Source organism: Lissotriton vulgaris, chromosome 10, assembly GCF_964263255.1.
Source record: "Lissotriton vulgaris chromosome 10, aLisVul1.2, whole genome shotgun sequence".
NCBI classification, from domain to species: domain Eukaryota; kingdom Metazoa; phylum Chordata; class Amphibia; order Caudata; family Salamandridae; genus Lissotriton; species Lissotriton vulgaris.
In genome coordinates, this window is record NC_141698.1 from 503,726,431 (window position 1) to 503,741,764 (window position 15,334).

The 15,334-nt window shown below is 44.1% G+C and overlaps 2 protein-coding genes across 2 annotated transcripts in view; both read left to right on the forward strand.

The window, feature by feature from the left end:
* Window positions 1-15,334, forward strand: part of TVP23A (trans-golgi network vesicle protein 23 homolog A) — a 158,496-nt gene that overhangs the window by 81,310 nt on the left and 61,852 nt on the right. The gene's annotated exons all lie outside the window — the stretch shown is intronic.
* LOC147685460 (uncharacterized) lies at window positions 258-5,860 on the forward strand. The gene is made up of 5 exons (XM_086942287.1): window positions 258-310; window positions 2,640-2,687; window positions 2,787-2,833; window positions 2,921-2,982; window positions 3,084-5,860. Exons 1-5 carry the CDS (start codon window positions 258-260, stop codon window positions 3,225-3,227), a joined length of 354 nt encoding a protein of 117 aa, XP_086798413.1. The 3' UTR covers window positions 3,228-5,860.

The window sequence follows — 15,334 nt, forward strand, 5'->3', positions numbered from 1 at the left end:
AGAGGGGGGATAGTGAGGAGCCCTGTGGGACTCCGCAGGAGAGCCGCCCTTTTTTTGAGCAGAAATTGCCCAGTCTGACAGATTGAAATCTGTTTGTCAGGAAGGATTGTATCCACCTCAGGGCCTGTCCTCCAACCCCAGCGCTGTGGACACGGTCGATCAGGATGTTATGATCGACCGTGTCAAATGCAGCTGAAAGATCAAGGAGGATCAGGGCCTGGGGGGAGTTAAGGTCCGCCCCCTTGCGTAGCTCATCCATGACCGTTACAAGGACTGCCTCAGTCGAGTGGGCCGGCCTAAAGCCAGCTTGGTGAGGGTCGAGATAATGAGACTCCTCGATGAAAGAACTCAAACATTCCGTCACATGTGTTTCCAGTACTTTACTGAGATAGGGTAGAAGAGATATGGGACGATAGTTGCTAAGCACTTGAGGGTCCGCCCCAGGTTTCTTGAGGATGGGGAGGATCTCAGCACTTTTAAACGAGTCAGGGACTGTTCCACTGCTAAGGGAGGTGTTGAGCAGGGAAATGGGGGGATCAGGGCACGCGCTGAAGGCTTCGCGAAGTATGTGGGGGGGACCACTGTCGAGAGGGGAGCCAGATTTGACCCTGTTCGTCAGTTTGGAGAATGAGTCCGAATTTATAGAGGGGAAGTGATCCAGTGAAGGGGGGTGAATTACGCCAGGTAAGGCAGAAGGATTGGGGGTGCTGGACAAGGGGATACTGGATTTTATAGTATCAATTTTTTCGAAAAAGTACTTATTTAGCCTGTTGCATAGATCTTGAGAGTGCACAGGTTGTGCTGACACTCTCTCCATCCCTGTCAATTCGTCGACTATCGAAAAGAGCTCTCTGGCTTTGTTAGCCGAGTTTAAGATTTTACTTGTAATGAACTCGGTTTTACATTTTAATACAGCGGCTTTATAATCTTTGAAGAGAGACAGATAACAGGTTTTAAGTTCGGGGTCGTATTTCCTACGCCACTTTCGTTCAGCCTGTCTGAGGTTAAGTTTTTGAAGCTTCAGAGCGGGGGAGAACCATTTTTGAGCATCGTGAGGCCTGCGTGCTTTTATGTGTTTTTGGGGGCAACTTTGTTGCTAGCTTGTTCAAGCCAGGTAGCTAGGTTTTCCGCCTGAGTAGTGAGAGAGGTGTCTTGGATAGGCGGGGCAGTGGTAATGAGGATAGTTTTGAAGGACTCCATGCTGGCTTGGCCCCAATTCCTAGCCTTCATGCTGCTTGGTCTAGTCGTGGGGGGTACAGCCAACCCAGCAAGTATGCATCTAATTAGGCAGTGGTCTGACCAGGTGCAGGGGAGGACATCAAGTTGGGTGATGTCTAGGTTAAAAGACCAAACTTGGTCTAGGATATGACCTTTATCATGCGTGGGGGTGTGAATATGTTGAGTGCAATTGAGGTTGGTCAAAAGATCCGTAAAATCTCGGGAGAGGGGGGTTTCATTTGTGTCGCCTGGCCAGTAGTTAAAATCACCCACGATCAGCACTCTGGTGTGATTGATGACCAAATTTTGTATATTTGCATTTTCACTGTTCAGAATTTGAATATTGTGTCTGCCATATTGAAGGATAATGCTTATGTCGTGGACAAACATTTTTGAAAAATGACATTGTTTAATGTCAGTGCAATGCGTTAAGTGTAATCCAAGCATAACATTTTTTACTGTCGCCCCGCGTTTCAAGAGCTATATCACAAACAGTTTTATTTCTTCCTGTAATGTTTGTGATCTTATCTTGTTGTTAATTTCAATTCTTGGCCCATTTAAATTTGCTCTGGTACTTTTCTCTCAATATTTGCTAAAAAGTGATTCAGATGTGTAATTGAATGATAAGCACATCATATTAATATTGTGTACAGAACGTTTTGGTGGTAAAACAAAATTCCTGTGGTGGTTTTTATTTAGCTAACTTTCATTTAGGTAAATTTTACAATTACATCACTTGTTACAGGAACTCGGCTGCTGGGTAGATTGTGTGCCTTTGTGAAAGTTTTCATGTTAATTGCAGCGCATGACTGGCACTGTGATTAACATGTATACTTTCAAAAAGGCACACAATCTGCCCGCATCCGTGCTCCTATTAGCAAAAGGAATGCGGCCAGGCCAGAACGACGACAGGGGCCCTGGGCCAAATTAAATTTGGGGGCCCTGTTGGGAACAGCTTTGATTTTATCATCCAGTTTCAGCTCTTCCATGCCCTCTTTGTTCATATTCTAAATGTGTATACATCTGATATACATCATATTTTTTGCACACCACTTGCTGCATCATGTCCACGTGGGATCTTTTCAAAGTTTGTGTGCGGTTCAGTCTTCTTTGTGAATTTCCTAATTCACCCAACTCATCTACTTGTCTAGTTTGAATGCCAGGGAAAAAAGCTGTATCACATAAGGTATAACACACAATGCAGATTTATAGACCATTTTAGCATATGCCTTTTTGGCTTAAACTGAAATCCCAGGTAACTATTTGGTTGCTCTTCCTGTTGGAGTCTGTACGGTATTGAATTTGAATGGTCAAGCATTGGGTACCCACGAAGACCAAGGTAATTCGGGTTACGATCCTGATCAGATTTGGGGGTTGCTGGGTAAATAGATTCACAATATGCACCCTTTTTTCTTTTGCAGGTTTGTGAGCCCATACTACGGATACAACTGCACATGCAGAACAAACAGGTAATTGTTTGGTAGAGTTAAATTGTGGTGCATTACAAGATGCATTGTAGTATAACATACCTAACCCATGTTTTCTTCTGTTGCACGTTTTGCATGCAGTACCACACGCACACTTGACTGGGCATACCCGAGTACAAGCACAATAGGTAATTGTTTTAGTAGAATTCCCTTGTGGGGTACATGGTATATTGCTATACCACAATGTGCCGTAACTATCTTTACTTCTATTGCAGGCTGTACAGATAGTGCTACATACAAGTTTGGAAGAGAAGGGCAAAGAACAGGAAACATCCAGGTAATTACACTTCGTTTTGCTGGCAATGCCTCACTACTGTGGGACAGATTGTATTAACGAGTATAGGCATCAACTTTAGCCATGTTCCTTTTATTTTGCAGGCTTTGTGGCATAGCAGGCTGTTCAAGAGCAAAGCTGTAACTTCTGCAGGGTGCAGTGCTTCACCACAAAGGAAAAAATGTTGCCTTGTTTTCAAGGAAGAGTGGATGAAAGAAATTGTGGAGGCTGAGGTACACATCCTGTAGCAAGGTTTGCGTGCAACTCAAGGAACTATTTCAATACAGTCCAGATGTGGGCTTGATTTGCAAAGCATTTGCCGAAGCCAAGATTGTTGGGCACTTATCTACAGGGAAGAAATTGGAAGATGACTGTAAACTGGATTACATGAAACACCATCAAATTAACAAAGTTCACGAGTCTGCTTTGCCAAACAGAAGTGCTGCTGCCAGGTTTGGTTATGGAGTTCAGGCCATGCTGACAGTAACTGCCACTGACAAACCAAACAAAATGGAAGTGGTTGAATGACCAAGATACCTGCTTGAGGAGATAGATTTTCATCAACAACATGTGGCTGGCAGTCAGAATGAATACGTCAATGTTGTTGGTCCAAGACGTTCATGACCATCTAGCTTTGCATTGAAGACACCAGACAGCAGGAGGAGCAAGAACTATGCCTAAGAGTTCCTTAAGACTATCAATAGTGTGATACAATGCGAAGCTATGGCAGTACATCGCATTGCTCTGTATCACACATTGATAATTGAGGAGAGCACAGATATTTCTGTTACAATAATGCTCATCCTGTCCTTCAAGTTCCTGGCTGTAACGTTAACAGAGCACAGACCACTGGGGGCATAGTGAAGCTGACTAGTTGTAATGCTGAGGCTATCACTACCGCTGTGAAAGAATTCTACTGTGCCAATGAACTGGACCTTATGGAAATGGTCATGTTGACATCTGATGGTGCGTCTGGGGAAGAAAATGGCGATACTAGTCACCTTAAAGAATCTTTTTATCATCTAGTTGAGGAACATTGTGTGTCACATCGGGCAGATGTGGGTGTTGATGATGCCTGGAATAGGGTTCCGATGATTAAAGAGATAAAGACATTATTGAGAACTGTCTATACTGTGTTCTCCAGATCTCCTGCAAGGATGTCCAAGCTTGATGAAATCTCAGCGGTCACTGAATGTTAAATGGTCTATCGACCACTGAATGAAGTCTTATGGCTTTCAGGGCATTTTGCAGTTGATGCACTAATTCGAAATTACGAGGCTGTTTAAGTACTTTAAGCATGAGAACGTTGAGGAGAATAATCCAGTTGCTAAATGTTGTTACAAAAAGCTAGCTGACTTAAGCTACCATATTTCCCTTAAACTACCATATTTCCCTTTAACTACTTAATGACATTGAGGGTAAATTTGCATCTTTATGCAAACTATTCCAAAAAAGTTCTTTGACTACTGTTAAAGCTGTACAGTATGCAAGAGCATAGATTGGCCAAATTAAGGAACAGTACTTGGGAGGCACTGCCTTTTGTAGCAGCACGGTAAGAGAACTGATGGTCTTGTACAAGGAAGGACAAGAGTTTGACAGTGGGCCTGCTTTTTTCTTTTGTTTCTCTTCTTTGTGAGCCAGTGCATAAAAGGTTCCCTGAAGATGAACTGAAAGAATAGGCAAGTTTTGAATTTCAGGCAATAGCAACAGAATCACATTTTGATTTTGGTACTAAGAATGCACAAAGACTCGTTGAAAAGTATAAAAATGTCTTGGTCCTGGGTGATTGTGAAACACTGGAAGATGTTGTTCGATAATACAGAGAATATAAATGTGTGGTGACAAAACATGTAAAGGGTTGGTTATTTACCACTGTAGCAGGGATTCCGTTTTCTTACAGAACTGTGCATAGAGATCCGGAACCTCAGTGAATTAGGGTGACCCAAAACTCACCTGAGTATCCAAAATCCCCTTACCGAGCTAGCTACAGTGTCTCATTGGTCATAACAAACTTCCAATGACTTAGACAAACCAGAACATGAAATTAGGTTACCTCAGGTATCGTGGAACACATGAACACTCTTTCGCTCTATAATCATTTCAAACCAGAACGTGGAGTAAAAGAGGACACGTGCACATTTGAAATATTTATTATTCAATGTAAGGTTCTCAAACGCAGTATCTTATATAATACAAGAAGACATATTATAAGAATCAAAGTTATCAGCATAGTTACTAGTCCATAGTAAGCAAACGGTGATAGCATATTATAATGCTAAAATCAATAGAAATTAATAACACCTATTTCTCGCCCTCCCTATTTAGCATACTATATTATATCTATGAAGGTCTCTTTTGGGTTTTAGCAGGGTGGGCCCATACCTCTGAATCTCAGGAGGAGATCACATCTGCCACCAGCTCTCTGCATGCGAAGCATCATCAAGTGTGTTTTTGCATTCTCAGTAACTCTATCTTAAACCCGCTTAGAGCCCAATGTTGGCAGCAACTGTATTTGTTATATCTAGTGGTGCGAGGATCAGACCTCCCAGCAACCTTGTGTTAAGTTATTCTTAGAGGGTTCAGCACTCACTGTTCAGACAGTGTACCAAGCACGACTGATATCAGAGTAATAACATATTATTCTCAAATAAATCACATCTTTCGTCTAGGTTGAAAGCTACAATAACAATTATGTGTCGTGTGCAAACTAAAGCCGAAGAAAAATGTCGTTTAAACACTTAATAAACTCATGCTAACTTAACACAGTATATAGAAAAGCAGCATCTATATGACCCCCCCCCCCCCCAAAATGATCCGAGGATGGTAAAAAAAACAAGCCAATACTAGAATAGATTCAGAAAAGGGGGTGGTGATGAACAGAGTGTCTGAATTAAGCAGACCACTCTTACCCAGTCCAAAGATCAGGGCTTGATCCATCACCGTTATTTATCTCACTGCACCATCCCAGCTCAGAACCTGGCTATATGCAAATCAGTCTGTCCCTGGCCCAGTGCATCATGGGAACAGGAACAGACTAATTTGCATATAGCCAAGTTCTGAGCTGGGATGGTGCAGTGAGCTAAAAAACGGTGTTGGATCTAGCCCTGATCTTTTGACTGGGTGAGAGTATTCTGCTTAATTCAGAGACTCTGTCCATCACCACCCCTTGTTGTTAAATATTTTGTCCACCCGAAGCGTGGAAGGGTATACTCAGATGTGAGTCCCTTGCTCATTGCACCATCAGGATTCAAGCAAGCCGGGCCGACGACGGCTGAAATGCCAGAAACCGGTCCCCGGAAGCTTGTTTCCTTCCCAGTGTAAGAATTGGCATGGTAGTTTGGTTTACCCTGTTCCCATCATGCACTGGGACAGGAACAGACTAATTTGCATATAGCCAAGTTCTGAGCTGGGATGGTGCAGTGAGCTAAAAAACGGTGTTGGATCTAGCCCTGATCTTTTGACTGGGTGAGAGTATTCTGCTTAATTCAGAGACTCTGTCCATCACCACCCCTTGTTGTTAAATATTTTGTCCACCCCAAGCGTGGAAGGGTATACTCAGATGTGAGTCCCTTGCTCATTGCACCATCAGGATTCAAGCAAGCCGGGCCGACGACGGCTGAAATGCCAGAAACAGGTCCCCGGAAGCTTGTTTCCTTCCCAGTGTAAGAATTGGCTTGGTAGTTTGGTTTTCCCTGTTCCCATCATGCACTGGGACAGGAACAGACTAATTTGCATATAGCCAAGTTCTGAGCTGGGATGGTGCAGTGAGCTAAAAAAACGGTGTTGGATCTTGCCCTGATCTTTTGACTGGGTGAGAGTATTCTGCTTAATTCAGAGACTCTGTCCATCACCAGCCCTTGTTGTTAAATAATACTAGAATAGAGGCATAACATGAAAGCAGAGTTCAACAATATTGAGCCAAGCTAAATATATAAAAATATGTACGAATGCCTATAGTGGCCAAACAAAATGTAATCAAAAGTCTTCAACGCGAGGCCACTGTAGTATAAAGTGATAGGCCTGGGTCGTATAAATTCAAATGTTCGTAAGAAAAAGGCACCTTTCAAAAATGCCAAGTCACGTGCCATAATAAAGAAAGTCTCCAAGGCATCTCATGATTGGACAAAATATGCAAAATAGGTAGCAACAGCTTCCAACATGAAATCCCTGTCCTCAACCGAAAACAGTTCAGCCATCCAATAATTCAATGGGAAAGAACATACGTGCTCCTCCAGCACCGGATCCTCTAGCAACATCAGAGGACAACTCGGTGGGTTCTCAAGAACGCTATGTGCCAGAAACTCATGCGCCGCTGCGGGTATGTCCCACTGACCCATTAGTCAATGCATCGCTGCCAAGGCCATAATCCTTTCGCCAGAACAAACCAACTTGTGAGCAACTACGGGGCCCATCAGGTGATTAAAATCGACATCAGGAGATACCGTCAAGCAGAGACTCAAATCAATGGCCCTGTCGAAATTGCAGCTCAGGCAATGAAACACAGGCTGGACACATGTGAAATAGGAAAATCGAAACTATAATCCAAATGCCGTGCTTAAAGTTGCAAGCGGCAGGGTGCCATAGTAATCAAGCATCCGGTTACGAAACAGTGTCAGAAGGAGCCGAGCGGCTTCTTGCGCAGGACGGGCATCCATGTTTTAGGAAGCAAAACAATATCAAAATGCCTGCAGCCAAAGCCAGCAAAACAGGGAATCCGCCAAACAAACTTGAAAATATAGAATGGAAGAACGCGGGGATGACACCAACATTTTTTTCAAAGGTAGTCACGAGACCACTGCTAACTAATTAAAAAAATGAGCGAGGCCGGACGTGGAGGAGGCATTAACGATTTGATGAACTAATTCGCAGAAATGAAACGGCAAGTCAGTATTTAAAAGTGCCTGCACCTCTGTGCGTGTGTTAGCTATGTGAAGGACATAAGTTTCACGGGCCGAGCTCAGGGCCACTTCCTTTTGAGACAAAAGGGCTCTTATTCTACTCATACCATTGAACTCCGCTTTCAAGGTTGGGATGCGTGGCCAGATGGAAACATCTGAATTCCCATGTGTGGGAGGATATAGTACATTTTTGCAACACACCACACGTTCTGATACAGTAACCACATAAGCGATACCGACCATTAAACCACAAGACTCTTCGTTATTCAAAAGCAAATAACTACCATTTGTCAATAATGTAAATGTGGGAACTATCGCCGGAACTGGTGTGCCTTTCAAAACACAGGCTAAATTAGGCCGGTCCTGATTACAAGAACCGTGTAACTGGATGTGTCTGCATATTAATGAACGGTCAGGCGACTGTGTGCATTCTTCACCATTAAGATTCACTTCCTTTCCATCCTTTAGACATCTGTATGTGTATGGTAGAGACCATGCCTCATGGAGGAATGCGCTGCCTAGTGGTTCATATCGCCCTATTGCAATATACTGCATACAATTAGTAAATTTGTACAAAGCAAATGGTAATGTAATTAATCCATGGATAAGCCATGTTGCAGCAGCAGCTTCAGCTACAGAAAAGGGTAAAGATTCTAACTTTTCAATATGTAACATAGAAAACAATGCATCCCGCATTGAAAGCATGCGCTGCTTGTCAGTCAAATTAAATGGGGGCAAATAGGGAGGACACGTTCATGTAACTCCGGGGCACTCGGCCCATCTTAAGAGTCTGTAGTGTCCATGCAAACTGCATTACAGAACGCAATTGATTTTGACCATGGTATAATACAGACACCTCATCATTCACAATGTCAACTACAGAAGAAACAATATTATTCAACGTGTAAATTTGGGAAGAAAGCATGTTAATACTGTTATCGACAACTGCAAGCACTTTTTCCAAATTTGTTTGGTCAATCGCCTTTAGGCGCTTAGCAGCCTCAATTTGCGAAAATTTCCAAATTTCATTGTAAACCGCATAAATCCACCATTTAGATCTACCATTAGCCGAGCTTTTTATAAAATCATTTAAATCCACATTATCATTTTCCCCACAGAGTAAGTTGTGACAGTATGATCAGTTTCAAAACGGGGATCAGGCCTGACGTGTGTAAACCCTTCAGTCAAACCCAGAAAACGACGTTGGCAAGAATCAGCACTTCTATGCCACATCAGCCAACCCTTCGGATCCAAACTGGATACATTAAAGGATGAATTATGCAATAGTTTGTAACTCACGAATGGACAATATAGACTTATAGCCCGCGTAGAGGGCTACCAGCTATTAAAGGCCCTCTCCAGCGTTAAAGGCCCCGAGCCGAAGGCGAGGGCCTTTAACACGTGAGAGGGACTTTAATAGCGGTATAGCCCATCTACGAAGGGATATAAGACTATTAGAACATTCTGTCACTAGAGGACAGAATGTTCTAACAAAAAAACAAAGCCTTTTGGGAGTGTGAGGGGATTGGAATCCCCTCAGGTTCCCTGAAGCCTTTGTTCACAGCCAGAGCTGTGAACAAAGAAACATTGGAATGTCGGAGCTCCAGGCTTATACCAGCCATTACAAGCCCAGAGCACTCCATTGTTTTCAATGGAGCTCCCAACATTCCAATGTTCTAATTCAGTATAATTACCCCAACCTGAATATTCTTCCAATTCGGGGATAGTTGGTGTATTTAATTTTCTAGAAGTAGCCAATCCAAAGCATGTTGTTTGGGAAACAGTAGAATTTAGAAACATGTGATTCAGGATGAGACATGCACGGTGCAAAGCCTCAGTGCCTTGTCCCTGCCAATCTTTGGTACCCCAAACCGATTTAAGGTCAATTGTTTCCTTCCATAGCTCGTAGCCATCCACAGCTAACTTGTCTAGAAAGTACTTCGAATACAGCAATTTTGTATCGGTAAGTCTAACTTTGGACATGGACTTTTGTGTCATTTTGAAATAAAATGACTCAGGATTTGATTGATTAAAGTCTGTAAAATAAGTGTATTTTTTCAGAAATGTACTGGAGCTGCCTCTTAATGGAGCTGGGCAATGTTCCCACTGTGTGTAATTTACAGTACCCCTTCTGGAACTTGTTTTATGCAGAAAATGATTACCATAATGTTGAAAGCAAAACAAATCACCATAATTAACATAATCTAAGTATAAATCCTCAGCATCAAAGGCAGCATAATATTTTAAATCGGAGAATAATGCTTCCACGGCCTGAATATCCCAATCATCAGAATGTATATTTTGTTTTACCACATCCCCCATGTTTACTCTAAGCACATTCGGAACATTAATCACTTCAGTGGGGCCATGTATTTGAAACCTAACCGCATCCCACACAATCCCATCAAGAACAGGCCAAGCAGTGATGTTAACTGTATTCAAATCTCTTTTCAGTCTGTGTGCTGGGAAAGAGGGGCCAATGTTCCATTAAGGTACCGAATTCCTGTTCTTTCTTTGACATAGTGTCCATCGATCAGAAGGAAAAAATAAAACACAAAACCAATTGACATAAAAAGATACATTGAAAATAGAATCATCCAAATGTATGTCCAAGGGGAATCAAAAAATGATTTTTAAATAATGTGGCATAAATTGCAATATTTGAGGGTTTCTTCGAATGTACTGAAACAGAGTCAAAAGAGAATCTGGATTCTGTGGCCAAACGAGTCTGCAAATCCGGCATTGATAAATCAGTTGGATAGGTGTAGTTCAGCTCATCAGTGTCATTAACAGGAAAAGTATTTAATAAAGGACTGGAAACAACAGGCATCTCGAGGGACACCTCTGGATCAGCACCAGAAGTAATGACCAACACAGAATGCCTCACCATGGAAGGACAGGATACCGCTGGTGCCATGCTATGAAGAATCTGCCACCCTGTGTATCTCGACATTGTCCATTGAGATAAATCTGTTTTCCTTACGACCTGGAAGCGGTGGTAATATGACTGTTCTCGTGCCCTTCACTCCAAGAACTCGAACCGGTGCACGATATGAAGGACCAAACTCTTTCTTGTTATCGATCTTCTCTCGAACCAGTTCTCCAACTTGTGGTAGCCAGCCAACTACCGGGATCTGCAACGCATCATCCGTTGTGGAGGGCAAATGTTCCTTAGCTAGACTGTCTCTGGTCTTTTGTAGATCCTGTAAAACAGGGGTCTCCAAACCGGTCCTGGAGGTTCGGATCCATGCCAGATTTTTTGGATATCCCCATTGAGATACATGTAGTAATTTTAAAAAATCTGGCATGGATCCGGCCCTCCAGGACCAGTTTGGAGACCCTGCTGTAAAACATTGCAATGTTCATCTACGTCAAAGGCCGCGGCCTGGGCCTTGCAGTCTAGACCGTCGAGGTCAGGTACATACATCTTGATACCAAAGAGCATTTCGTATGGGGTCCGCCCATTCAGAGACCTTCTAGGGAGATTATTAAGAGCACGCTGCACGCCATTGAGATGGGTCAACCAGTTTCTGCCAGTGCCTATAATTCGAGTTGTCAAAGATTGCTTTAAGTCACGGTTCATTCGTTCCACTACACTGTTACCCTCAGGTCTGTACGGAGACGAAAACTTGACTTGGACCCCCAACGAAACCATAGCATCTTTTTACGCCTTAGAGGCAAAAGCCGGACCCTGATCCGAATGGAAGGTACCACAGGCAAAAATCCCTACAAAGACACGCAAATCCTTTATGACAGTCCGTGAATCAGCGCTGCGATAGGGCCATACCCACACAAAGCGTGTGCATGAATCAACTGCTACTAAGATGTACTTATACGCAGTATCAGAAGAAAAAGGACCGCAGTGATCCAAATAAACACAACCTAGCGGTTTATTAGATATGTACAACTGTGTCTGATGCGGACGCGCAGCAGTTGAAGACTTAATCTGCTGGCAAATGTCACATTGAAGGACATAATCGCGCGTCTGTTTGTACAGTCCCTGCCACCAGAACCTCTGTTGTAGCTGAGTTACAGTGGCCGAGACGTCCGCATGCGCAGACGCCACACCTTCATGCGCCGCTGTAATCAAAGTAGCTCTGCGATCCGAGTTGGGAATTAAACGTTCACCAACACCAGGAATTTTCACATAAGGAACCTTATCGGGACTTAAGTGGTATGTGTACTTTGAAGGGAACCCCAAAGGATATTTACCTCCCTTCTCAGTGGCAGCTACAGCCGCCAAGATGTCATCATCTATTTTACTTTTGGACCGTGTAACTGCTGCAACTAAGTATTTTGATACTTCTGACTTCGCCGCTTCATCAGCAAGCGAATTACCGACAGCGTGGACTCCCACACGCTGGTGGCCAAGATTATGAATCACAAACACGAGTGGTAACTTTTCCTTAAGTTCAGCCACTCGGACCCAGATCACTTTGTTTTATTGTGCTACCTTTGGAATCACGAAATTCATTCAGAATCCAAAAGAACAAGTTTTCATTGTAAGACTGGACACAGTAGTAAGAGTCACTTACGATTAAAGTCGTCACACAAGGATCTGCGTACTCCAATGCAAGCATCAGAGCACGAAGCTCTGCTAATTGTGCAGTGCAGTCACCAAGTGTCTGCGTGTGCACGACACTGGACTTGAACTCATCGTTCACCATAGCACTGACCACAATGGCGCATGCGGAAACGTAGGCATGTTTAGAGCCATGCGCAACCTTCGCCGAACCATCAGTGTAAATGATGCAATGGAAATCCTCCAACGGCCGCATTGCTAAAGTAGCCGTATGAACGAATTCATACTGTAAGTACTCCTGCGAGCGTAAAGTGGCGTCAAAAATAAACGTGACATCCTGGGATGTCAAGGATGCAGCCCATTGAATCCACCGAGGGTGCAAAGCTTTGGAATTCGGTACACTGGCTTTCGTAACTGCCTCCAAGGCAGGACACAGTGTAACAACCAACATGCGTTTTCCCTGTGACAGGGCACGTTCCTTGCGAATTGCCATCTGCACAGCCGCAAAACTTTCTCCACAGTGGAAAATCGCATTTCAGCCGAAGTGTACAAGTGTGACTTGTAAGCAATAGGTACTGTATCTCCTTCATTAAAAGTTAGGTACGTGAAACCTACCGTCCCAGGGACAATTCTTATCACCAGGTTGGTTTGGTTATCACGAGTCTAAGAATTCAGAAGCGAGCAAATCAGCTTGCAAAGACTGCAGAATAGCTGAATGCTCAGGCAGCCAGCATGATTTGGAAAAAGATGGTTGTATCAAAGCATACAAAGGCTTGATATGCTGGGCATATTCCGGAATGTATGTTCTCCCGAAATTTAAAAAGCCCAGTAAAGACTGTAATTTTTTTCAGTGTTGTCGGCGAGCGCAACTGTGTGCATTTCTCCAGGAAGTTAGGAGCCAAACCTTTTCCTTCATTGTTGAGTTCATAGCCTAGAAACAACACTGTGTACTCTGCAATGTGCGATTTTGCAAAGTTCGACTTGTAACCCATGTCTGCAAAGTTACAAATAATACTGTTCACTCGACACAGATGCTCCCAAAGTTCGTAGTCTGTGAGATATAGGTCATCCACATACGAACAAGCATCTGGGTTGATTCTCTCTGAAAGAGAGACTATGCGGGCGGAAAAAACTCCAGGACTATTCTTATAACCCATTGGGAGACGGCGAAAATATTTTTGCGCACCGCCGCATGTGAAGGAGGTCCATTGGGAACTTAGACCGTCTAATCTATGGGCATAAAAACCATTAGAAATGTCAAGCGTGGTTTTGAACCGCTTACGCACAAGACTATTCACAAGGGCAGAGCCGTGAGTATTCTGTGCTGCACAGTTACGGCAATGCGAGTTTAAATGCCGGTAATCCAAAACCAAACGATATGAGCCGTCTGGCTTGTTTACAGTAAAGAGGGGGTTATTCATCGGTGACACACATGTTTCAATTACACCTTGATATTCCAATTGTTCAAGGATAGCCGCGACTGAAGCTTTGGCTTCACGTCGTATGGGATATTGAGGTTGAGGCTGCGGCTGAGACCGTAAAGGAATCTCGTGGCTTGGGGACAATTTATCCCAGCCACATTGATTGCGGTACACAGCCGGCGCAAGCGCCAGAGCCCACTCTTCTGCAAAGTGCAGCGTTTCCACTCTCGAAACAGTGTTCGCCAAACTGGGGAGGATCACCTCCTCCCCTCGCGCAGCTGCAAGAACAAAAGGTGGGGGCCAGTCAGCCTCAGACAGCAAAATGTCATACGTAGATGAAAGATTTTCCCAAAATACCCCTTTTATGGTATGCTGTATGTCACCTTCAATTAACAGGACAATTTCAAAAAGTCTATCAGGGGGAGCAACTCTCGTATCCGCTTTTTCAATCACAACATAGGTGTCAGTCGCTGTCACCTTCAGTAGTGGACGGAGGGCCTCTCTCACTATGGTAATCTCCGCCGCGCTGTCCAGCAAGGTCAGAGCCCACTTCAGATTCCGAAGCCGCGTTCTCACAATCTGGGGCATATCGATGCGCCGTCAAGGCTGCGACTTTCTTCTTGGCAAACTGCGGTCTCTTAGGCGTAGAGCCCTCCTGCTTGTCTGTACCGTTGCGTGGGCGGGGCTGGTCACGTCCTTGCTGGCCACCCCGGCCCCTGCCGGCCCCTGCCGCCCCCTCCACCACCGGTTGACGGGGCCGATGAGTCCTGAAAGGAACGAGGAAAGCGTTGTTCAGAAGCCTGAAAACGATCAGGAGATTTAATCATCGCGCGGTCGCGCAAATCATAAACACGTTCCGACTGCGCAGGCAACGGAGACGCAGGGCGAGAATTCTGAGCTTGTTGTTGTTGCTTACCCTGTTTCTGTTTTTTAGGCCAATTTAGTTTTTTATTGAAATTGGGCTGAACCGCCGTTACCAAAGACTGTCCCTGGGGCTGCTTTTTCTCTTTATCAGAAAAAGGCTTAAGACCCTTGGCATTGCGGCAAACTGTTTTATAAGCCGCCACAATTATCTTCGCTAACTGCCGGGGTTTCTCAGCATCGGGAATCGCCTTTAACGCGTTAGCAACCTGAAAGTTCACTGCATCCCCCTTGACATTTGCAAGGATAAGATCACAAACTACATCAAAGGTGCCACACAGGCTCATACCCAACTCAACCGCAGACTCCGGTCAGTGATCATCTTGAACACGTTTAAGGACCGTAGACAGATAGGACATAGACGGGGTGCCAAAGCATCTCAAATAGACCGCTGCAAAAGTCTTTCCCCATGTCTCACAGTCATCGAGCTCAGGGGCCAAATCTTTCGCAAACTAAGCGTAAGAATCCGGTGTTTTTCACCCGGAGTCGTATTCGGAAACACTGCTTCCAGCTGGTCAAATTTCTCGGCAAGCCAGAAAGGAAAATCATCCTTATCCTGGGGCTTCTTGCCCATTACGGAATTGACCATCACA